Below are 23321 nucleotides of genomic sequence, written 5' to 3'. Positions count from 1 at the left end.
TCAAAAGGTTACTGTGACAGCTGTTGCTATGAATAAAGCCAAATAAAATAAAAAAAAACTGTGAAAATACCAAAACAGAAAAAAGTTACAGGAAAGCAACCCATTCAATCTCATTGTTTAACCCGTGAGGGTGCAACGTGTTTAATTCAAAAATCCACTGCTGTTCTTTGCACCAGAGTAGTTTAGATGTATCACCACCTCTAGTAAGAACTGCTAAATCCAGTATAGAAAATTTCAGATCGACTACATTGTGGTGATGTAGAAGCCAGTGCTGAACGAGGGGAGCTTCTTGTATGCCAGATCTAATTCTACTGATGAGCACACATACAAGAAGCTCCCCTCGTTCAGCACTGGCTTCTACATCACCACAATGTAGTCGATCTGAAATTTTCTATACTGGATTTAGCAGTTCTTACTAGAGGTGGTGATACATCTAAACTACTCTGGCGCAAAGAACAGCAGTGGATTTTTGAATTAAACACGTTGCACCCTCAGGGGTTAAACAATGAGATTGAATGGGTTGCTTTCCTGTAACTTTTTTCTGTTTTGGTATTTTCACAGTTTTTTTTATTTTTCATTTGGCTTTATTCATAGCAACAGCTGTCACAGTAACCTTTTGACGTTTTTTGATGTCACTACGTTTTGACGGAGGTCACCCTCCCCCTCCCCCTTCCTTCAGTATAAATCGAGTGAGGCGGGTAGCGGTCCCCGTGGTTTGGAATGTTCAAATTCAGTGTACGATGTGTGAGTGTTCAGTGCTTCCTTCCCTTTTATCCTTGCCTATAAGATGGTATAATTTCCCTCATCGTAGCATGTTAGAGTAGCTTGCTACGGTGTGTGGTTTCTGATATCAATTTATTATTTTTCAGATTTTCTCTTGGAAAAGCATCATGTCTGCACAGAGGGTTTAAAACGTGATTTTGGGTCTCCTGAAGCAGAACTCGAAACGGGGCCGCGTTGGGACCCCTGAGAGCTTTAAGATTTTTGAGATAAGTGTGCATTGCATCATTCTTCCATTGAGAGATATTTTTGCATAAGAGATTTTGAATATTTCGTGTTGAGCTTGCAAAAACAATTCAACATTTTACCAGTGGTCAGAAAGTGATTTTTCACGCACCAATGCAATGACTGGACGGTAAACTCTTCCCTTAAGAGGAGGTTTTCACCCCCTCTTCAGAGTTTCACTTTTCTGAGCATTTTTTTCAGAGTGTTAGCCGCTTTCTCCTCACTGGTATTTATCACCATTAGTCAGTCTCCTATTATTGTCTACATCTATCTTTGGCATTAACTTTTAGCATTCAACTTTCTTCAATTTTTCTGCTTCCTTCTCAATCTGTCTATATTTCCATGTCTTCCCCTGCTCTCCATCCAAGTGCACCATCTCCTCCCCCTCTCTGCCCCTGCCTTCCTCTTCCATGTGCACCATCTCCTCCCTCTTTCTGCCTTTCCCCTTTCTTCCTTATCTTTCATCCCACAGAGGTCTGGCCTCTTCTTCCCCTTTCCTCCCCATCTTTTTTCCCACATTGGTCTAACATCATCTTCCCCTTTCCTTCCCTCCCATCCTCCCCATCAGGATCTGGCACCTTTTTTTCCCAGCACTGCAGTTCTGCACTCTTCGGGCCACAGGCAGCATGAATGAATTAAACACACTGCCTTCTGCAGCCCCTGAAGCTTTCCCTCTGCTATAGCTTCCTACCATGGAAGCAGTAACAGAAGGAAAGCTTCTGGGGCCACTGAAGGCAGCGTGTTTACTTCATTCCCGCTGCCCATGGCCTGAAGCATGCAGGACTGCAGCACTGGAAACAAAAAGTGGCGGATTACGATGATATTCTGCACAGACTCTGCGAGCCGCCATTGGCTCATAGATCTTGCAATGAAGACCACTGTTCTAAGGTCATGGCAGCCATTTTGAAGTGGCCTCCAACATGGGCAGGAACTCCTGCCTATTTACCAGTGGACCTCCAGGGATTCATTATGATAGACCTGGAGATTGGGAGTGTTGGGATGTTGCTCTATTTTCATGGGGTGGAGGGGGATCTAGCCAGGGAGGGATGTTTTCTATTCTGGGCAGCATGGAAGGGGTATCAGGATCTGGGCAATAATTGTTTATATGGGTCCCAGCTGATATTCTGCCGGGTCCCACATAAGTGTCTTATGCATGTCCCAGCATAAACTTCAGCGGCCAGGGTAATGTGAATTAGCCCCAGATATTCAATGCCGGTACCCAGAAATGGCCCAGCACTGAATATGAAGGGGTAATTCTATTCAGAGCAGTCAGCATATTGACTAGTATATATCATTCCTTCTGAACTTCTAGGTTTCTAGTGCTTTTAGTGATTTCATTTTTCTTTGTATTATGTAAAGAAAAATCAGGAATTTGTTGGTGATATTCAAGAGGATGAAGACCTTAGAAGGTAAGTCCATTTTTGAGGCACCAATTTTGGTAAAATATTATGTGCTTCATTAGGGGAGTCATATATTAACTGTTAGCGCATGATATGCAATGGGCCCTGATGTAAAATGGAATTATCTCATGACCTTAGTAAATAACCCACTTTTCATTTGGCAAAACTATTTTTTCTCCACTTCCAAATAAAGCAAAATTGAGATGTGTGTTGAATATGAACAGAGTCTGATAATGGGCTTTCTTTTTAGATTCTTTAAATAACAATATAGATATTTTAGACCAAGGGCGGGGAACCTGTGGCTATTGAATTTTTACTTTTTTATTTATCACAGAAGATCTGTGGAGCTTTGTATATTTCCTCTTCTGATATTATGTAATGTTGCAGCCTGCAGCCCACCTCAAACTCCACTTAGAAGGATTTGGTGGGATATATGACTACAAATAACATAATAAAGTTCCCTCCCCTGTTTTAGACTCTGAAGTTCATAGCATACATATTGGAATGATATTTCTGCTGCTCTTTTTGCAGAGTTATATACCTACTTCAATCATATCCCATGGATTATAGCTCAAGAATACTCTTTGCAATTGCAACATCTGCCACATCTGTAAGTTTTTTTTTATTTAAAACTTATAAATAAACAATTTTAGATGGTTTGCATCAGAAAGGCATTATAGAAATCTTTATAAATGAGCAAACAAATACAGTAAATACAATCAAATGAGACAAAAGACATTACGTAAACGTTTCCTGAGTACTGTCATCAAAAATTAAACACTAGTTATTTTTGTTATATGTTTTATTTTGTTGCTACTATCATTTTTTAATTCTCCTCTTCCCCTTAAGAAAAGGAATTTGCCCCCTCTTTTACAAAGCTGCGCTAGCATTTTTAGCGCTGGCCGCCATGATAACAGTTTGGATGCTCATAGAATTCCTATGAGCGTCCAAGCTGTTACTGCCGTGGCCGTCTGTAAAAGAGGGGGATGATTTGGAGATAATTTCTTCATCATATTTTACAGTTTTAACTCAGCTTTTCATTCTAATGCAGTTGCTAGTCCTTTCTTGTTCAAACTAAGTACAGTTTAGAACTTTTAAACTAAGTGGTATGCTAGAGGGGTCTCCCTTATCCAATTGTTTCTCAGAGTGGAATGGAACAAGCCAAAGCCCCCATGCAAAGATTTTATAGTGATGACAATCTCTGCTCTGGTAAGACATTGGTAGCATATCACTGGTTGTATTTGTCTCCTCACTGGCAATTTTTGCTATTCAAATAATAGATATTATCCAGTGCATTTTTCTAACAGAGTTTCCTTTCCTGAGTCATAATTCTATTCCATAGTAATAAAATTCTGCAAGCCTATTTGTACTTCCTTAATTGGAGTTTAATTGGAGTTAAAGCCTTGATGAGCAAGACTATTGCTTAAAAGTTTCAATCTCATGCTAAGACACCCCCTTTTTGTGTATATTAATATGTGTCCAATATATACATATGTTTTCTTTTTCTCTTATTTAATAAGCAATTTATTCTGATAAATGTCTAATACTTATCCCTAATGTGGCAGGTATATCAGTAGCCACATGAACTAATAAATGGACTATTCCTTAGCATCCAGATCAGAGTAGTCCAGAACCTGTGGGTTATGTCTATCAACCAGCAGAAGGAGACAGCGAAACAAAGTACGGTAATTCTTGTGATTCACCCTTTAAGGGTACCGTGCAATCTTAGAATGCACAGTATTTACAAGTTGTCAACTTGGGAAACACTGTTCACCTATGCGGATGACATCTTTATATTGACTGAGATTGATTCAGATCTCACCAACCCAGCCTTTAAAATAAATCATTGTATTTTCAAACTCCTAGCCTGGGCTATATCTGTCCAGATGAAGCTAAATGCTGCAAAAACAAAACTTTTATGGCTAGGCCCAAAATTGGACTGTCTTACAGTTGGAGGAACTTTGGATTCTGGGGTCTCCCTGCAGATCAAGTTCTCTTCAAGATATTGGGAGTTCTCATAGACTCTTCTCTTACCGTTAAGAATCAAATAAACTCTCTTGCCAAGAAATGCTTTTTTAGCCTTCGAATGTTGAGGAAGGTCAGAAACCTTTTCCACCAACAACACTTCTCTGTTCTGGTCCAATTTATCATATTATCCCGGCTAGATTACTGTAACGCTATCTATCATGGCATAACAAAGACTTGCCTTCAAAGACTCCAACTGATACAAAATACCGCTGTGAAATTAATTTTGGGAAAAAGTAAATTTGACCATGTGTCTCCTTTGCTTTTAAACCTTCATTGGCTTCCGGTCTCTCTCAGGATTCACTTTAAATGTGCATGTATTTCTTTTAAAATTTTATATGGTACCTTCATCCCTCTTGTCCCTTTATTATGGAATTCTTATAGATTCTCCTATGGAAGAGGCACCCAACAATTCAAACTCTACCTCCTTCAGTGAAAGGAATCAAAGGAGTCAAAAATTTCAGTCAGTCCTTTGTTCTCAAATTTTCTCAACTATGGAACGAACTTCCTCTTATTTTAATTGTTCCTGGTCTTTTCAATGTTTTTGTAAATCTTTAAAAACTATTTTATTTGCCAAACACTTTGGAAACTAGTCATAATAATATTTTCTGATTGTTACTTTTTAAAGTATTTTTTAGTTACTGTTAACCGAGTCGAGCTCCTTTCTGGCTAAAGAGTGTCTAGAAGTATATATGTGTATGAATACAGAGAGGGTTGTTAGAAAACCTGACCCGGAGCACTGCAAGTCCTGGCAATGTGATGGCAAAATGACCGCTCGGCTCGTCACACTAAGGCTGCATGGTGCCCTTAAGGAGTGAACTACTTTGTTTCTCTGTCTCCATCTGCTTGTAAATGGACATAACCCACAGGTTCTGGACTGGTCCGATAGAACTAAAGGAAAGAAAATTATCAGGTAAGATATAATGGGTCCAATATTCATAGTGATTTATGCAGGTCCTGGTGATATTCAGTTGAAGCCTGTATAATCTAAAGCTGTCCTAAATTTACCCACTTACCTTTATGCAGGTCCTGGCTGAATATCGGGCTAGGATTCGCATAATCCTTTTTATTTTTGTTTAAAAAAGAAGGCTCCCTCCCTAGAGCCCCCAATCCCCCACCAACAATTTCCCTTTCCCCCAGCTTGCAGCAAAGCTTTCTCCCACCCCTACCACCACTTCACATGTGTAGATAGCCCCCCTGGGCCTACCTTAAATGGCCAATGGAGTTGTTGGGGGGCAGGAGTATGGCTGGTGGTCCAGCTGGGATAGGGTGTGTCATTGGGGGCAGGAATGTGGCCCCATAGCTCCTACACTTTTGCCAGTGCCTGCTAAAATGACTGCTGAGACCTTGCAGCAGCCATTTTAGCAGGTACCAGCAAGGCGCAGGAGCTATGGGGCCACATTCCTGCCCCCAATGACACACCCTCTCCCCGCTGGACCACCAGGTATTTAGGTAGGTCCAGGGGAACTGGTGGGAGAGAAAGGGAGCTTTACCACTGGCTGGGGGAGGGGGCAGGATTTTTTTTATTAAATGAAAAAAAAAAGGTTATGTGGCCATCCCGATTATTCAGTCAGGGCTTGCATAAGCTTCAGGTGGCTAGGCTGCTCAAAATTATGTACTAATATTCAGTGCCTTTGCCCACACATGGCCCAGCAGTAAATATTAGTGAATATTTTAGCCAGCGATAATCAGTGTTTGAAAAAAATGCTGACCACTGCTGAATGAATATTTAGGGGGGTGGGGGTGGTAATGTCTCCTTTAATTAGTAACTTGTTTTTTTATTCTAGCCAATTGGAGTGAACCAGTTAACATTTACTCATAGAAGCCGAGCTCTTCAGTGCCTTGTTCATTTAGTGGACACAGACACAATGATTTCGCTTGTTAAAAAACCTATTGGTGAAATAAGGTAAGTCTTGTTTGCTAATTTTGAGAAGTATGTACTCTGATATTGTTGTTCAAGAAGCCATTTCATAAACTGTAAAGAACCTTTAGACATTTACATCTTCATGGAATGGGAAAAAAAAAAAGAAATATGTTCTCTAAGAGGGATAGCATAGGGAAAAGCTTTTCAGCCTGAATGATAATGGAAAACATGCCATGCCCTCTGTTTATCAAGAGATTAGAGATATTAATGTGTATCATATCAAACACTTGTGTGTTATTGAAAATTACAGTGTAAACATCACCCAGATGAAGGATATATGCACCACAATAATGGTAGGTAATAATATAAGGGAGGGGTGCATATTTAAAGCGGTAAAGTACTGCTAATCTCTATACAGAGATGTCTTCTGTAGGTATGTTAAGCCAATCTAATGATTAGTTCTTTATTTCACAGATACTACCTAAAATGCTGTATTTATCTGGCTGAGCTTGAAATCTTAAACATCCCATACACTTTTGAATCATTTCACAACAGTCCAAAAGAAGGAATGATTAAAGGACTGTGGAAAAACCATAGCCATGAACATCGGGTGAGTTTTCCATGAAGATTATTAATGACTGGAATTGAACAAGTAAATTGGTACGCTGTCAAAAGCCCAGAGGACATCGATGCGCCAACATTTGGGTGCAGGAGAAAGCGCACTGCCACTTCCGCCGCTTTGAGGCGTTCCATTTTACGCTGTGAGTAGGGGTAGGGGAACCTTCCGACTACATTTAGAAGTCCTCACACTCTCGTTAAGGGAGGGGGATTTGTGGGGGAACCCCCCAGTACACTGAAAACTCCCGTTCTCCTTCCCATTTTTGGTCTTCGGGAGTTTTAAGTGTAGTGGGGGGGGTTCCCCACACACACCCACACCCCCAACGGGATCGCGATGACTTCTAAGTGTAGTCAGGAGGTTCCCCCACATACACCCTCTCACAGCATAAAACAGAACGCCTCAAAGTGGCAGCACGCTTTTCTCCTGTGCTCAAATGTCAGCATATCATTATCCTCTACAGTTTTGATGCATCATCAGTAAATTGTAGATAATACTGAATATTTGAGGGTCAGAATATGAAAATTTTAAATTTTGTAGTACAAGGTGGTACTAAAAAGTTCTCAGCCCAACCAAGAAGGAAATGAGGTTGAGCCATGAAACTTACAAGTTATTTCACATATTTACCCCTAAGTTCAACAAACTTGGCACATTGTGACTAAAGTTTCTGTAACCCTTCCAAAAAAATACTGATGTCTGGTCACTGAAATACAGCTCTGCTGCAGCAGTCACCTCCAAATTACTCGAATTGTCACCCTTTCAAACTCTTTTTAAGATTTGGAAACAGAAAATAGTCAGATGGAGCAAGATCTGGTGAGTAGTATGTACTTAGACCCCCAACTGCATCAAAACCTTCATCATTTTGCCATCCTTGTGAGCAGGTGCATTGTCTTGCAAAAAGAGAACTCCTTTCTGCAGTTTTCCTCTCCTTTTTTCTTTCAGTGCCTCCTTTAATCAGCACAATAAGTTACAGTAGTATTCTGCATTAACCGTTTGACCCCCCCCCCTTGGAAGATAGTCAGCCATAGAGTGTGGCGAGTGATTAGAGCTACAGCCTCAGCATCCTGAGGTTCTAGATTCAAACCCTGCTGTGCTCCCTGTGACTCTGGGCAAGACACTTAATCCTCCACTGCCTCAGGTATATTTGATAGATTGTGAGCCCACCGGGACAGATAGGGAAGATGTTTCAAGTACCTGTATGTAAACCACTTTGTGTGTGGTTGTAAAACTACAAAAAGGTGGTATACAAGTCCCAATCCCATTTCCAAACCATTATAACACCTTCCTGATCTCAAAACTCTGTGGCCATGACCTTTCCTGCTGACTTTTGGGTCTTGAATTTCATTGGCCTTGGAGAACCTGAGTGCCACCATTGCAAAGACTGTTGTTTTGCCTCGGGATTGTAGTGGTGTAACTATGTTTCAGCAACAGTAACTGGTCATTCCAAAAACTTGGTACCAGCTCTCTGAAAATGCTACGAAATCAACTTGGAAGTGTCCACTCGACGTCATTTCTCATCAGCAATCAAATATTTGGGTACCCACTTGGCTGACAGCTTCTGCATACCTAGCTGCTTATGGATTATACGTTCCCTGGATATCTGTAGTGTTTCAGCAATTGTTTTAGATTCCATCTTTCAAAATTAGGTCATAGATGTGGTCAACGATTTATGGAGTTGACACCATTTGAGGCCTCCCAGACCTTGCTGCATCTTTGGTCTCGAAATCTTCACACTGAAAGTTTGCCCACCACTTCTTCACTATGGAGAATGATGGGCATTTGTCACTCATACATTCATGGATTTCCTTTGGAGTTTTCTTCTGTAGGAATAGGAATTTCATGATGGCTTGGAGTTCCACTCAAAACATAGCATTACAATTCTGCAAATTGGCTCTTTGTAAATTAAAACAACACTCTTTTCAGCTACAGTGGCAAAATAACACTCAGAATTTAGGAAGTTGGTTGGCCTGAGAACTTTTCAGCACCCCATCGTAGTCCTATCATTAAATCGCTAATGGCACGTGCTATACAATATCAGGTCAAACAGAAACTATAGAGTAAAGGCACTTGTAGGTTAGTGCTGCCCAATTCAGGGAAAAATATTTCAGTTCGATTCATCCTGTTGAATAGATTTTATCAATTTGATTTGCCTCTCCTCCTCCTCCCCACAGTATGCTGCGGCAAACCTGAAATCTCAGGAGGCACACTTGTGCCGTGGCACACAGTTGCGATACACTGCCCTAATCCCTTGAATTGCTAAATGTTGTGGCTTGATATGAATTCAGGTTTCAACAGATTGCCTTTAGCTTTTGGGTCCCTCTGCTATCTCTGTGTTGTTCATCTCTCCCTCTCCCCATTTTGCTCTCCTCCACCAAGTCCATCTCCCCTCTCCATCATCTCCCCCAAATCCATCTCCCCCTTCTTCCCCAACTCCATCCCCCCTCTCCACCAAGTCCATATCCTTCCTCTCTACTAAGTCCATCTCCCCTCTCCACCAAGTCCATCTCTCCCTGCCATCATCTCCATTTCTCCCTCTCCACCAACTCCCCCAAGTCCATCTCCCCTCCCTATCTGCCTTTGTTTTGTTGTAAAATATGTTGCCGATGGCTGTAGTGAATCTAGCGATCCAAAGAGTTCTCCTGCTGCCACTCATGGCGTCTTCTCTCCACTGTAGCCCGCCCTCAGTGACAACTTCCTGTTTCCACTGGGGCAGCCACAATGGAGAGAAGACGCCTGAACTAGCGGCAGGGTAGCTCTATGAATCGCATTCGCCACCGCCACTCGGCAACAACTTTTGCACTGACTTAAAGGTAGATGCAGGGGCGGGGGGAGGAATTAGATAAATGCTGTTGGTGACAGGATCGATGCCGGAAAAGACAGAGCCAGCTAGTAAAATATAAAAGTCAAAACTCTATTTAGAATAAGAGAATCCAGGGAGATGTGAGCTCACCTTGCTGCTGATTTGCGCACATAGGCTCGCTTAGGTGTTCCCTTTGCTAAAATCCTTTCATCTGGTGTAACTTCTTGTTTCAACAGTGGTGTGAAAGAGACTGGGTGGAACTGCTGCAAGCTTTTTTGCAGGCCAGTCTGGAAAAAAGTGTTCTAGTAGCTTCCCTCAAGGTGCAAGTGGCAGGCCTTTCATGCTTCTGGTTGTAAAGTGATACAGTTTCACCCAGCTCACCCAGATAGCCAGATTCCTAAGAGGAGTGTCTGGTTGAGGCCTCCACTAAGGCATCCTTTCCCATCATGGAATCTTAACACCATTCTAAAGGGCCTTACTAAAGCCCCATATAAGCAACTCAAAGATGCATCCCTATTGGACCTCATGGTCAAGATGGTGTTCCTGGTGGCAGTCGTCTTGGCAAGATGATTCTCGGAATTGCAAGCTCTCGCTTGTAGAGCGCCCTTTCTCAAAATCACGGAAACAGGTGTAGCTTCCTTCCTTCCTTTCTTTCGAAAGTTGTATCAGATTTTCACATCAACCAAGTTTGTCTGCCTACTTTTCAACCCACAGGCTTGGACAAGCAGGATAGAATATTGCAGAATCTGGATGTGCGAAGAGTTTTACTTCACTACTTGGAAAAAACCAATGGCTTTCTTCTTTCCAACCATCTGTTTATGCTAATCAGCCAGTCTAGGTGTGGTAGACCGATGTCCAGAGCCTCTATAGCCAGTTGGATTTGCATACATTACCTGTGGCTGCCAGTTTATTTCAAGGTACACTCAACCAGGAGTGTCAAGTCTTCATGTGTGGAGTCTCAGGGAGTTCCTTCTGCAGAGATTTGTAGAGCAGCTACTTGGTCTACTCTTCATGTCTTTACAAAGTTTTATACAATGGGTGTGATGGCTTGAGGGGACACCACCTTTGGGTCCTCAGTCTTGCAGGCAGGCTTTTCTGTCCCACCCTATACATCATCCATTGCTTTGGTACATCACCTAACATATGGACTCCTGAATAGATGTTACAGAATGAAAGATTAGGTTCTTACCTGGATCATTTTTTTTCTGTTAATCTTCTCAGGAGTCCATATGGACCACCTTTAGTATATCCTGTTTTGCCTGCCTCAGATATTTCTAGATTCCAGACCTGGAGTTCTTCTCCTGTCAGCTAGATGACTAAGTGTAAAGAAATCCTGTATAAGTAATTGAATTGCTCAGCCTCTGGCTCCTTTGATGTTAGTGCTTGTTGCACACAGTAGGTTGGTCCATTATTGTTGCTATGCTATGAATTCCTATTGATAATTGTTCTTCTTTTTTCTAAGTTACAAAGCAGAACAGAATTGTATGATGTCTGCGGGGAAGTTCCCCGTAACCCTTCTTCTTTGTATTTTATTCCAGCGGAGATTGATTGCTTTGGAACATACTGAAGGGGGCACTCCACTCCACTGACAATATGGGAAGTGCTGAAAGTTGCGAGTGACACACTTCTGCAAAGCCCAATTCATGGGAATGGATTGAATACCTAACGTACAAACTCCTGAGAAGATAAACAGAAAAATAATCCAGGTAAGAACCTAATCTTTCATAATCAAGGAAGCTATTGAATAAATGTAGTGATTCATTTTTATGCTTCTTTTTAGGTCGTGAGACTGGTGACTGAACTTAGTTTAGAATATCAAATTTATGATCCCCAACTCTGGAATAATTTAATTCAAAAATTACTTGGTTTCAACATGGTAAGATACTGTGAAATATTTCTGAAAAATTTGAAATTAAATATTACCATTTTGTATTCTATTTTATTTCATTTTGTTCATCAAATTTGTATACTGCCTCTATCCTCTAATGAGGACCCGATGTGGTTCACAGAATCTCACAACAAAGTATTTCTGAAGGTTGCGTTTGGGTTTTTTTTTAACATGCCAAACCTAGTACAAGGGGCATTCAATAATTTATCTACCCAAGTATGAAAGAAAATAGAAAATGTGTTGAAACAAGTCTGTGTATGTTGTGACATGACTCAAGGTAACTCATGCACAATTGCAGCTCAATGCGAGTCTAACCTTCCAAGAGACAGGATGTCAAGAGAATGCGAGTCAAGTAAGAAACTGCTAGATTTGGAACACTGTAGAGAGTGTATGGTTGAGTAGACTGGATGGACCATTCAGGTCGTCATCTGCCGTCATTTAATATGTTACTGTTCAGTGATAAAATTTCTTACAAAAGGAGAGAAAAAAACCCAAAAGAGATCCATGAACTCATGACTGCAGTTTATGGTGAGTCTGCCCTATCATCCTACAAAGTAAAATTTTTGAGCAAGCAGTTTAAGTGGGGTAGAGAGTCCATTGAAGATGACCCTCACACTGGATGGCCTGTGAAGCAACTTCCACAGAAGTGTGGAAGAAAGTCGAGGATTTAATTTTGTTAGACAGATGAATTAAGATTTCCCGAATAGCTGAAGAAATGGGCATCTTGGCAGGTACAGTTTGGAAAATAATTCATGAACAGTTGGTCATATCTAAGGTTAGTGCAAAATGGGTTCCGAGAATGCTGATGCCATATCAGAAGGTCATGAGGCTCCATTGCTGTCAGGAGAACTTGGAGATGCTCCATGAAGACCAAGTGAATTTTTTTCATCGTTTGGTGACTGGAGATGAGACTTGGGTCTATCACAGAGATCCTGAGACCAAAATGGAGTCAATGCAATGAAAGCACAAGTCATCCCCCACCCCAAAAAAGTTCAAGACAGAAAAATCTTCAGGCAAAGTCATTCTAACTGTCTTCTGGGATGATGAAGGACTTTTGCTTCTGGAGTTCGTGCCACACAAAGTTACATCAACAAAATGATCACTTTGCAGGAGTCAATCAAGGAGAAAAGACAAGGAAAATTCATAGCAGGTGTACTGTTTCTTCACGACAATGTGCTGGTGTATATGTCACAACAATCACAGGCTGTCATCTCAGAATGTGGGTTTTAGCAGCTGAACCATCCACCCTACAATCCTGACCTGGCTCCTTCAGATTATTTCCTGTTCTGAGTTTTGAAGAAATCTCTTAGTAGATAGTGGTTTTCAAATGAAAACGTCAAGGAAGCTGGGACGTCCTGGTTTGAAGGTCAAACAGAATAATTCTTTTCAAAGGTGTTAGGCATTGCAGGAAAAGTGAATGAAGTGTAAGGTGCTATCAGGAGACTATACTGAAAAATAAAACAAAACTTTTTTGAAAATTTTTCTTTCCTACTGAGGTAGATAAATTATTGGATGCCTCTTAACTATCAAAAATCTTTTTTCCATATGAATGTAATGGGGAGGTCATTGGACATACAGTGGGCTCAGCAGATTGATTGTATTGAATGTAGGGTGCAATATTCAAATGATTAAATGACCAGGAGAAGTTTCTGGTAGTGTAAATTGTTTGTTCAGGGTTAACCAAGCATTTTCTGGATGCTGGTGCTAACTTGGCACTTAACTGGATAGTGCTGCTGAAAATGCCCAGTTAGCGCTCAAGCTGAAACCAACTACTTTGGGAGCACTCCAGGGGCAGAGTTGACATTAAATGCAATATTCCTCAATCGATTAACATTAACCACATAAATAGAGGAGCATAAAAGGCAGTCCTATCTTTGGGCCCCTTTTACAAAGCCACAACAGCGACTCCCACATGGCCAATGTGACACAGCCCATTCAGTTTTTATGGGCTTCATCATATTTGCCTCTCCGGGATTCACTACTGTAGTTTTGTTAAAGGGTCCCTTTATGCGGTTATCTATAGCTGCTTAGGTTCCGAATGTCAAACTTATAATTTGGCCAGTTCCCTGGAAATTCAATGCCAGAGCCCAGACATGGCTCAGCATTGAGTTTCTAAGTATAATGCTGGCAGTGGTCAGCAAAACGCTGAACACCGCCAGCTGAATTTTAGGCCCATAGCATTTTTTCATTGAAGAGATCTATAACTTACGGCCTCTTTTACAAAGCCGTGCTAGCGGCTGCGCTGCGCTAACGGCCCCGAAGCCCATAGAGATTTAAATGGCTTTGGGGCTGTTGCCACGCAGCTTTGTAAAAGAGGCCATTAATCTTATCTGAACCTAACAACATTTTTGTCCAGCCCTTTTTTATTAAGGCAATATATGGTCTATAGAGGTTATGTGAACCTTATAGGGGTGTGTGGTGTGGCGGTATCCAAGAATAAAGTTATTATTATTATTATTACCTGGTTGTTACTAATGGATTAAACTGAAAAATAAAAACATGCAAAATGATTAACTTTGAAATTATTTGGGTGGATAGCACAGGTAAACTGGGGAACAGTCTGTAAAAGGTTAATTTAATTGGCTGTGACAGATAATCAAGCTGAATAAAAAATATAAAAGTTTTTGTAAGCTGAAGTTCACAGAAAAAAACCAACAACCCAGAGGTAGAGGGGAAAAAAACATGCTGTTATGTGATGATGCTAGGACAAAGGAAGGTTTGGATGTAGTTCCAATGTATTCCCGGAAAGGACAGGCCATATGATCAACTATACCATTGTATTCTAACATATGTTAATTATCACAATGATGTCAGATGAAGTATAAATATTTAAGTTTTGGAGCTCTCCTTTGGAAAGAAAGGAAGTAGGACAAAATGCATATTTCTCTCCCCAGATACAAATGCCATTAATAAACATGAATTTGATGGTCATACAGCCTTTATGTCTGATTTATTTGAAATTACAGAACAGGAACCCTTGCCCAATCATATTGGGGGTAGGAACTCATTTTGGAAATTCTTTCTGCCCCTCTGTTCAAGTCTCCAGCCTTGGCTTGAACAGGTCTAAGACTAAGAAACCATGGAACAGGCATGTTCACATCTCCTTTTCCCCCCTGATTTCCCCCCCCCTTCTTTATTCCTCTGAAGCCTTTTCAAATAACACTAGTTCCTTTATAGACTGCATGCTAAAATGAAAGTTTCTAATAAACTTAAACATGTTGCCACTCTGTCATCAAGAGTCATCTTCCCTGCTCCAGACTATAGAATGACACTGTGACAAAATTCTTCACCGTTCCCGTCCCCGTGGGAAACCATCTTCATGTCATTCTTTAAGGAGAGAGGAAAGAATCAGAGTATAATTGGGCACAACCACTGCCCGCAAGCTTTGCTTTGAAGACTGCTGGTGTAGAAGGACCGAGGTTGAAATAGACACTAGAAAATGGCATGGGATTATTTCCCGCAGTTATCCGCTGGGACGGGAACGGTGATGAATTTTGTCACCATGTCATTCTCTACTCCAGACCAAGCAAATCACCACCTCTGAGTTTCAACAGCATGCTGGGCACTGATAGAAAGGAAACATGAACATAATTTTCTTACTGTACACGAAGACCATCCAACCTTTAACTTTCACCCTTTTGAAGTCTGAAGCAGCAGTAGAGTGGGATAGTCCCATGGCTTCATTTAGCATCTTTGCTGCTAAACAGTGGTTGCAATTTTCACGTTTCATCTTATAAACTCAGGCTGTTTCCTCTTGAATGATTCCAATACAGTTTGCTGCAGTAATGGTATTACTATTTTCCAGATTCAGTACCTCCAGAAAGTTTTAGTAGCCATTACTGGCGAGCATTCCTTGTGGCAGGTATGTAAACAGCAACAAAAGATACATTTTATTTTGTCTTTTTTATATTATTTGCCCTGCAGAGTTGTTGTTAAGTGCTTTCATGTACTGTACATTTTATAGACTATATTGAAAATTACTTGATAATCTAAACATTTTGACCCAAAAGCTTCCTCCTGCTATTTTAGATTTCTAGTTCAATAAGCGCATCATTCTTGAACCTGTGAGTTGTGTACCTCTGATCACAAAATCTAGTGTAAACGGTCTAATTTACTTGTTTCTGCTCCACCTCCCCTCACTCTGGGCTGTCCTGTAATTTCTCAGTTTTACTTTTTACACGCAAGATAGTAGGAGGCTGTCTGTTCTACATGTGTTTATTTTTCCTTTAATTTCAAGTTTTTATTTGGTCGTGAGGCTTTTCAGTGCTGCAGGGATCCCAGTTCGGGACATCTCTGACTGTAAGAGACCACAGACTCTGAGGGCAGTAGTCTGTAGCAAAGAGGCAGCCTGCTTTAATTGCAGGGCACCTGCTTAGCCAACCTGCACTACCCTTTTGGGAGCTCAGGGACCATTCCCTTGGGTGCAAGATTTGCTCCAGGTTTTGTCTGCAGAGAGCTTGAACGCAGGCTGAGTGGCCCTGTTGCAGTTTTTCACCAGGATCAACTGCTGACTGCTGTTCCTCCCCACAACTTCCCTTTTGGGTTCCAATAGGGGTTGAGATCTCAGTCTGGCCGGTTGGACTGAGGAGTAGTCTGAAAAAGCAAGCTATTCTGGTTTCTAGGCTTCTGTGAGGCAGAAGTTCTCTGGCTGCAGTTTCAGTCTTAGCATCTCCCAGCATCTGCATGTCACAGTGAGTACAGGCTATGACAGCCTATGAGAGAAATCGGGGGGAGGAGGGGGGAGATTATCTCTAAAAGTGGTATTTAAAGGTTTCTGGGGCTAGGGACAGGATCCCGCACCTCTAAAATATTATTCTCTAATTTTTTTGATCCATTATTAATCTCTCATGGGCTGTTTTTGGCACTAAAATCGCTGCTGTTGCAGCCATCTTAAATTTGCCAGTTTTAGAATAAAAGCCTCTATCTGCTTCAAAACAACTTAGTTTGGCTCAAAAACATCTTAGATGGACTCCTAAGGCCAGGATACACAGGATTCATGCCAGATTTGCGCTGGATGGCTGGCCGAGAACCATCAATGTGGCACGTGAGGGGGGTAGGGAAGCGGGAGCCACTGGCTTGACCTCCCTTAGTCCCTCTAGTGGTATGGGGACCCAGATGACTCAAGTTCCAGATCAAAAATCTTGGCTGGTGCTGGAAAATGGTAAAAGTGCGTCCCAGTGAAGAGCAGCCACACTTCTGCTGTTAAACCCCAAAGTGGAGCACAGGAACACCTGCAAGGGCCATCTGGGCATCCTGGTCCAGCTTTTGCTTCAGAATTTATAAGAATGATGTAGATGTATGAAGCATACAGTACTTAAATTACAGTGGTCACATTGATTCCTCAGAGCCATGCACAAGGTATGGAGGGACAATCAGAAGAGGACTTGGGATGAAGTAGGTTCTGTTTTTATGCCTTTACTTTCCTAGTTTGATTCCTCAGTACTAGGAGATTCTGCATCATTCCTGGGAGGGCCAGGTCCCGACCATGTGTCAACCATGGATCTTGGAGAGGACCCAACTATGCACAGGCTGTTTAAGCCCACAGCGCTTTTGGAGATTTCTCTCTAAGAATTAAAGATAAAGCCTCCACAGACCTCTACTGTCTAGTGCTCGCTTATGAGCAGTATTAAAGCTCAGACCTCATTCTTTCCCTCCCATCCGGACATTACTAAGATGGGAGGTCTCAGAGAGACCCCTTCAGGTGGCCAATGCCATGATGAAACTTTGCCTGATGGATGCTGATTTTCATCAGCTATTCCATCAAAGGTAGATTTCCTGGTGGCACAGGTTACTAGGCATACCTCCCTCCCCAGTGAAGGGGGAGTGCTGTTGAAAGATGGCAGGCTGGATTTTGTCCTTAAGAGACAATTGAGGCTGCAGTGTTGGGGTTGAAGGCGGCAGTAGTGGCATTGTATGTCTCACATGCTTGCTACTCGGGCTTACGTCATGCTCTGGGAGCGGATGCTGGCATGGATTCCCAGTTTTTTATGTTTGGAGTGGATTATGTGGTAGATGTTCTGTATGATATCTTCAGAATCCTTAGCAAGGTCTCTGCATATGCTATTTCCGCTCACAGAATGCTTTGGATCAGACTGTGGGTGGGACAGTTGTCTTCTAAGGCTACACTAAGCAAACTGCCTTTTAAAGGTCAGTTGCTCTTTGGTAAGAGGCTGTACAATCTGATGGTTAGTGTGCAGGATCACAAACCAAAGTCTTTACCAAAGAGCAGGCCAAGGGCCCCTAGGGCATCAGATCAAGCTAATTTTCTTGGCTCTAGACCAGGGATGGGCAACTCCGGACCTAGAGGGCTGGAATCCAGTCGGGTTTTCCGCTATGAATATGCATTGAAAGCAGTACATGCAAATAGATCTCATACATATTCATTGGGGAAATCCTGAAAACCCGACTGGATTCCAGTCCTCGAGGACCGGCGTTGCCCACCCCTGTTCTAGATGTTTTCACAAGTACTCAGCAGGACCCTCTGTCCAGAGATCATTTCAAGGCTCGAGACAGAGATATGGAGGTGCCAAGCGTCCCCTGACCTCAGGATGCCTCAGCGACTGCCATAGATTCTCCAGAAGGAAAGCCAGAGAAAGCAATCGGAGTCTGAGCAACAGTAAAGAGGCTACTAGATTTAGCAGTCATAGAAGCCATCCTGGACAAAGAATTGTGCTTAGACAGATACACCATATACTTTATCGTGCCCAAAAGAAACCTAGAGGACTGGAGGCCGATTCTGGATCTGAAGTCAGGCAGTGCTGTCCTCAAGATATCATTCCTCTGCTTGGAAACGGTAAGGTTGGTCATTGCTTTCATGGCACTGGGGGAACTTCTCACCTCACTGGATTTGACAGAGGCCTAACTACATATCCCCATTTTTCCAGATCATAGGAAGTTCTTGAGGTTCCACGTTCTAGAGCACTAGTTCTTGGCTCTTCCATTTGGAATGGCCACAGCACCACGCACCTTCACCAAGGTGATGATCGTACTAGCAGCACACCTCCTTAAGGAGGGGATACTGGTGCATCCATACCTGGACGATTGGCTGATACAAGCTCCATCCGAATACAAAGGAAGGAAAGCAGTGGAGTGTGTGATCGAGCTTCTGCAGAGCCTGGGCTGAGTTATAAACTTCCTAAAAAGCCAACTATTCCTGAAGTATCTGGGCATTCAGTTCAGTTTTTCTCCCAGAAGCCTGTAGAGAGAAGCTCACACATCAGATCAGGGAGTTTTGGAACAGGCCAGCACCAACAGCTTGGCATTACTTGCAGGTGCTGGGGTCCATGGTAGCAATTATAGATGTTGTCCCTTGGGCAAGAACACATTTACACCCTCTCCAGGATGCCCTCTTATCCTGATGGTCCCTGCAAATGGATACATTACAGATTCCCCTACTTTGAACAACGGAAGCGTGTCACTGTCTGAACTGGTGGCTGGAGCAGCAATCGCTATCCTGTGGAGTGTTGCTTCGCATCTCCACATGGGTGATTTTGACAATAGATGCCAGCCTAAATGGCTAGGGAATGCATTGCGTGGAGTTTCTGGTGCAGGGATATTGGAACCCCTCATAGAGGAAATGGTCAAACAAGCAGTTAGAGCTGAGAGCCATTTGCCTGGTATTGCAGGAGCTCAGAAGCTCACTGCAGGGCAAAGTGGTACAAGTTTTCTCAGACAGTGCAAAGTTGGTAGCGTTTGTCAATTGGCATGGAGACACCAAGAGTGTTCTACTATATTTGGAAGCTCAAATGTTGTTTCAGTGAGTAGAGATCCATTTATTGGCTCTCTTGGTGGCACATGTAGCAGGAGTGGACAATATGCAAGTGGATTTTCTCAGCCGGCAGACTCTAGACTCCACAGAATGGACTCTATCTCAGAATGCATTCGATAACATTGTGGGTCTTTGAGGACACCTGACATTCGATCTCATGTCCTCAGCGGCTAACAGGAAAGCAGCTTGATTTTTCAGCTGAAGATACGAGCCAGAAAACGCCAGCTTGGATGCCCTAGTGCAGCCATGGCCACGGATAGAGCTTCTCTATGTGTTCCCTTCATGGCCCATGATAGGCAGAGTCCTGCAGAGAATAATGTTGCACCAGGGGCTGGTAGTTCTAGTTGCAGTAGACTGGCCGAGACATCTGTGATATGCAAATCTGGTACATCTAGAGAGGAACCAGAGTCTCAGACTACCCTGTCATCCGGATTACTATCACAAGGCCCAAACGCCCTGGAGGATCCAGAGCACTTTGGTCTTAAGGCATGGCTCTTGAGTGTGCAGCCTTAGCGTGCAAAGGCTATTCAGATGTGGTTATTGTCGTTCTCTTAAGGTCCTAGAAGCAGACAGGCATTGGCCACTTATGCGAAGGCTTGGAAGTGCTTTCAGGGCTGATGTGCACAGAAGAGCATTCATTCAAGAGGGGCTTGAAAAAGGCCTGGTGGTTTGAATCCTCAAAGTACAGATAGCAGGCCTTTTGTGCTTCAGGCCCCAGCCTAATAGAAGGCCTTTGACCTCTCACCCAGATGTGTCTAGATTCTTGAAGGGAGCACTATGTCTGCATTCTCCAGTAAGTCAGCCTTTTCCAACATGGAATCTTAATCTCGTTCTGCGGGCTTTCTCTAGAGCGCCGTATGAAGCATCAGTAATGGATCTGACAGTTAAAACGGTGTTTATAGTGGCGGACACATCAGCACAGCGAGTGTCTGAGCTGCAGACTTTATCCTACAGAGAACCCTTTCTTAGATTTTTGGAGTCTGGGGTATCACTGCAAACAGTTCCCTTTTTCTTACCAAAATTAAGTCTCAAGTTTTCATGTCAACCAAGAAGTATGGTTTCCTGCCTTCACACCCTTGGGGTCCAAGAAGAGTGACAAATTTCTGAAGGTACTGGATGTTCTGAAGGTACTGGATGTTGCTTTGTTATCAGGAAGTGATGAATGAGTTTCGACTGTCTCTTTGTGCTGGTGGGTACCAGCCACTGGCACCAACCAGCTTTGAAAGCAACCATTTTTAGATGGATTCGTATGGCTATTTCTTTGGCTTATATAGCACAGTTACTTACCGTAACAGGTGTTATCCAGGGACAGCAGGCATATATTCTCACATGTGGGTGACGTCATCTACGGAGCCCCAACGCGGACAGCTTTTCAAGCAAACTTGCTAGAAGTTTCAAGTTTGCACACTGCACCACGCATGTGTCTGCTTCCTCGCCCACTAGAGGGCGCGTTCCACCTCGTGGTCCTCAGTTCCATCACTAGCAAAGAAGCCATCCCCGGGGAGGCGGGTGGGTTGTGAGAATATATGCCTGCTGTCCCTGGATAACACCTGTTACGGTAAGTAACTGTGCTTTATCCCAGGACAAGCAGGCATGATATTCTCACATGTGGGTGACCGCCAAGCCAACCAAAAAAGGGCAGGTGGGAGGATGGCAATTTATGAAAACAGATTACGTAACACCGACTGGCCAAACCGGCCATCGCTTCTGGACAAAGTGTCCAGGCAATAGTGGGAGGTGAACGTATGAACCGAAGACCAAGTGGCAGCTTTACAAATGTCCTCCATGGGAGTAGATCGGAGGAAAGCAACCGAAGCTGCCATCGCTCGGACCTTATGCCCCGTGACACGCCCCGAGAGCGGGAGACCAGCCTGAGCGTAGCAAAAAGAAATGCAAGCAGCCAACCAGTTGGACAAGGTGCGCTTGGAAACCGGATGTCCTAGACGATTAGGATCAAAGGACAAAAACAATTGAGGAACCTTCCGATGAGACTTGGTACGTTGGAGATAAAATGCCAACGCCCTCTTACAGTCAAGAGAATGGAGCGCCGTCTCGCCAGGATGGGAGTGGGGCTTAGGAAAAAACACAGGAAGGACAACGGACTGATTCAAGTGGAAATCCGATACAATCTTTGGCAAAAATTTCGGATGTGTGCGCAAAACCACCTTGTCATGATGGAACACCGTGAAAGGTGGATCCGCAACCAAAGCTTGAAACTCACTAACTCTTCGAGCCGATGTGAGAGCAATCAGAAAAACCACCTTCCAAGTAAGGAATTTGAGAAGGGATACGTCCATAGGCTCAAAGGGAGGTTTCATCAGGTGAGCCAGGACAACATTCAAATCCCAAACAACAGGAGGAGGCTTCAGAGGGGGACAAACATTGATTAGCCGCTTCATGAACCGTTGCACCATAGGGTGAAGCGAAAGAGCACGACCATCTAAGTGCCGGTGAAAAGCTGAAATGGCACTGAGATGTACCCGGACAGATGTCGTCTTCAGGCCTGATTTAGACAAATGTAACAAGTAGTCTAAAACCGAAGCCACCGGGACAGAATCAGGATTCAGATGACGCGAGGAACACCAAGATGAAAATCTGGTCCACTTCTGTGAATAACAAAGCCTGGTCGAGACCTTGCGTGAGGCTTCCAAAACCTCCCTCACTGACTGAGAAACCTGGATTGAAGTGAAGGGGAAAGGAACCAAGCAGTCAGGTGCAAGGACTGAAGATTGGGATGCAACAGCGAACCCTGACTCTGAGATAGCAGAGAGGGAAACACAGGCAGAAGCAGAGGTTCCCTGACACTTAGTTGAAGAAGCAGGGAGAACCAATGCTGACGAGGCCACCGAGGCGCAATGAGAATCATCGTGGCCGTGGATGACTTGAGACGTACCAACGTTCTCATGATCAAGGGAAAAGGAGGAAACGCATACAGGAACCTCCCCTCCCAGTCCAGAAGGAAGGCATCCGCCTCCAGACGGTCCGGGGAGTACATCCTCGAACAATATAGGGGCAGTTTGCGAGTCTCCGAGGAGGCAAACAGGTCCACTTGCGGAGTCCCCCAGCGGTCGAAGACCTCGCGCAGGACTCTGGAGTGGAGAGACCACTCGTGCGGCTGAAGAAGCCGACTGAGCTTGTCTGCCAAGCAGTTTTGGTCTCCCTGAATATAGACCGCCTGTAGGAAGATGTTTCGGGAGATTGCCCACTCCCAAAGGCGAAGCGCCTCCCTGCAGAGGGGCCAAGAGCCCGTCCCACCTTGCTTGTTGACATAGTACATCGCTACCTGGTTGTCCGTGCGAACTAGGACTACCTGATCGCGAAGAAGGTGGTCGAACGCACGAACCGCCATGTAAATGGCTCGAAGTTCCAGCACATTGATGTGACATCGACGGTCCTCCGACGACCACAGACCCTGGGTCCGCAGCCCATCTAGATGGGCCCCCCACGCATACTCCGAAGAGTCCGTGGTCAGGACCTTGCGAAAGGGCGGGGCCAGAAACAGCAACCCCCCGGAAAGATTGGAACAGTCGGTCCACCAACGGAGCGACCGTTTCAAAGAAGGAGTGACCGTAATGAGACGGGACACCGGATCGCAATCCTGACGCCACTGGGAGGCCAGGGTCCACTGAGAGATTCTCAGGTGCAGTCTGGCAAATGGGGTGACGTGGACCGTCGATGCCATGTGGCCCAGAAGCATCATCATGCGCTGGGCCGATACCACCTGCAGCTGCGAGACCCACCGCCCCAGCCGAACCAAGGCCGCCAAGCGAGGCTGCGGGAGGTACGCACGTCGGCGCACAGTGTCCAGCACTGCGCCTATAAATTGAAGAGACTGGGCCGGCTGTAACTGCGACTTGGGGAAATTCACCTCGAACCCCAGTCGCTGAAGGAAGGCGATAGACTGTCGGGTCGCTGAGATAACCCCCTCCCTGGTCGTGCTTTTGATCAGCCAATC

General features: G+C 43.8%; 2 protein-coding genes across 9 annotated transcripts in view; one reads left to right on the top strand and one right to left on the bottom strand.

Moving 5' to 3' along the window:
- Nucleotides 1-23321, bottom strand: part of LOC117364850 (hydroxycarboxylic acid receptor 1-like) — a 206749-nt gene that overhangs the window by 64756 nt on the left and 118672 nt on the right. The window lies entirely within an intron of this gene.
- KNTC1 (kinetochore associated 1) overlaps nucleotides 1-23321 on the top strand; it is a 262047-nt gene that overhangs the window by 211344 nt on the left and 27382 nt on the right. For all 3 annotated transcript variants that reach the window (XM_033954527.1, XM_033954525.1, XM_033954526.1), the window contains 6 exons: nucleotides 2365-2414; nucleotides 2937-3015; nucleotides 6218-6336; nucleotides 6769-6904; nucleotides 11491-11586; nucleotides 15404-15460. In XM_033954527.1, coding sequence (XP_033810418.1) covers nucleotides 2365-2414; nucleotides 2937-3015; nucleotides 6218-6336; nucleotides 6769-6904; nucleotides 11491-11586; nucleotides 15404-15460 — 537 coding nt within the window. The remainder of the gene's footprint in view (nucleotides 1-2364; nucleotides 2415-2936; nucleotides 3016-6217; nucleotides 6337-6768; nucleotides 6905-11490; nucleotides 11587-15403; nucleotides 15461-23321) is intronic.

Source organism: Geotrypetes seraphini, chromosome 8 (genome assembly GCF_902459505.1).
Source record: "Geotrypetes seraphini chromosome 8, aGeoSer1.1, whole genome shotgun sequence".
Taxonomy (NCBI): Eukaryota; Metazoa; Chordata; class Amphibia; order Gymnophiona; family Dermophiidae; genus Geotrypetes; species Geotrypetes seraphini.
Note: the sequence above shows the minus strand (reverse complement) of the source record. Positions and strands in the feature narration are given on the sequence as shown.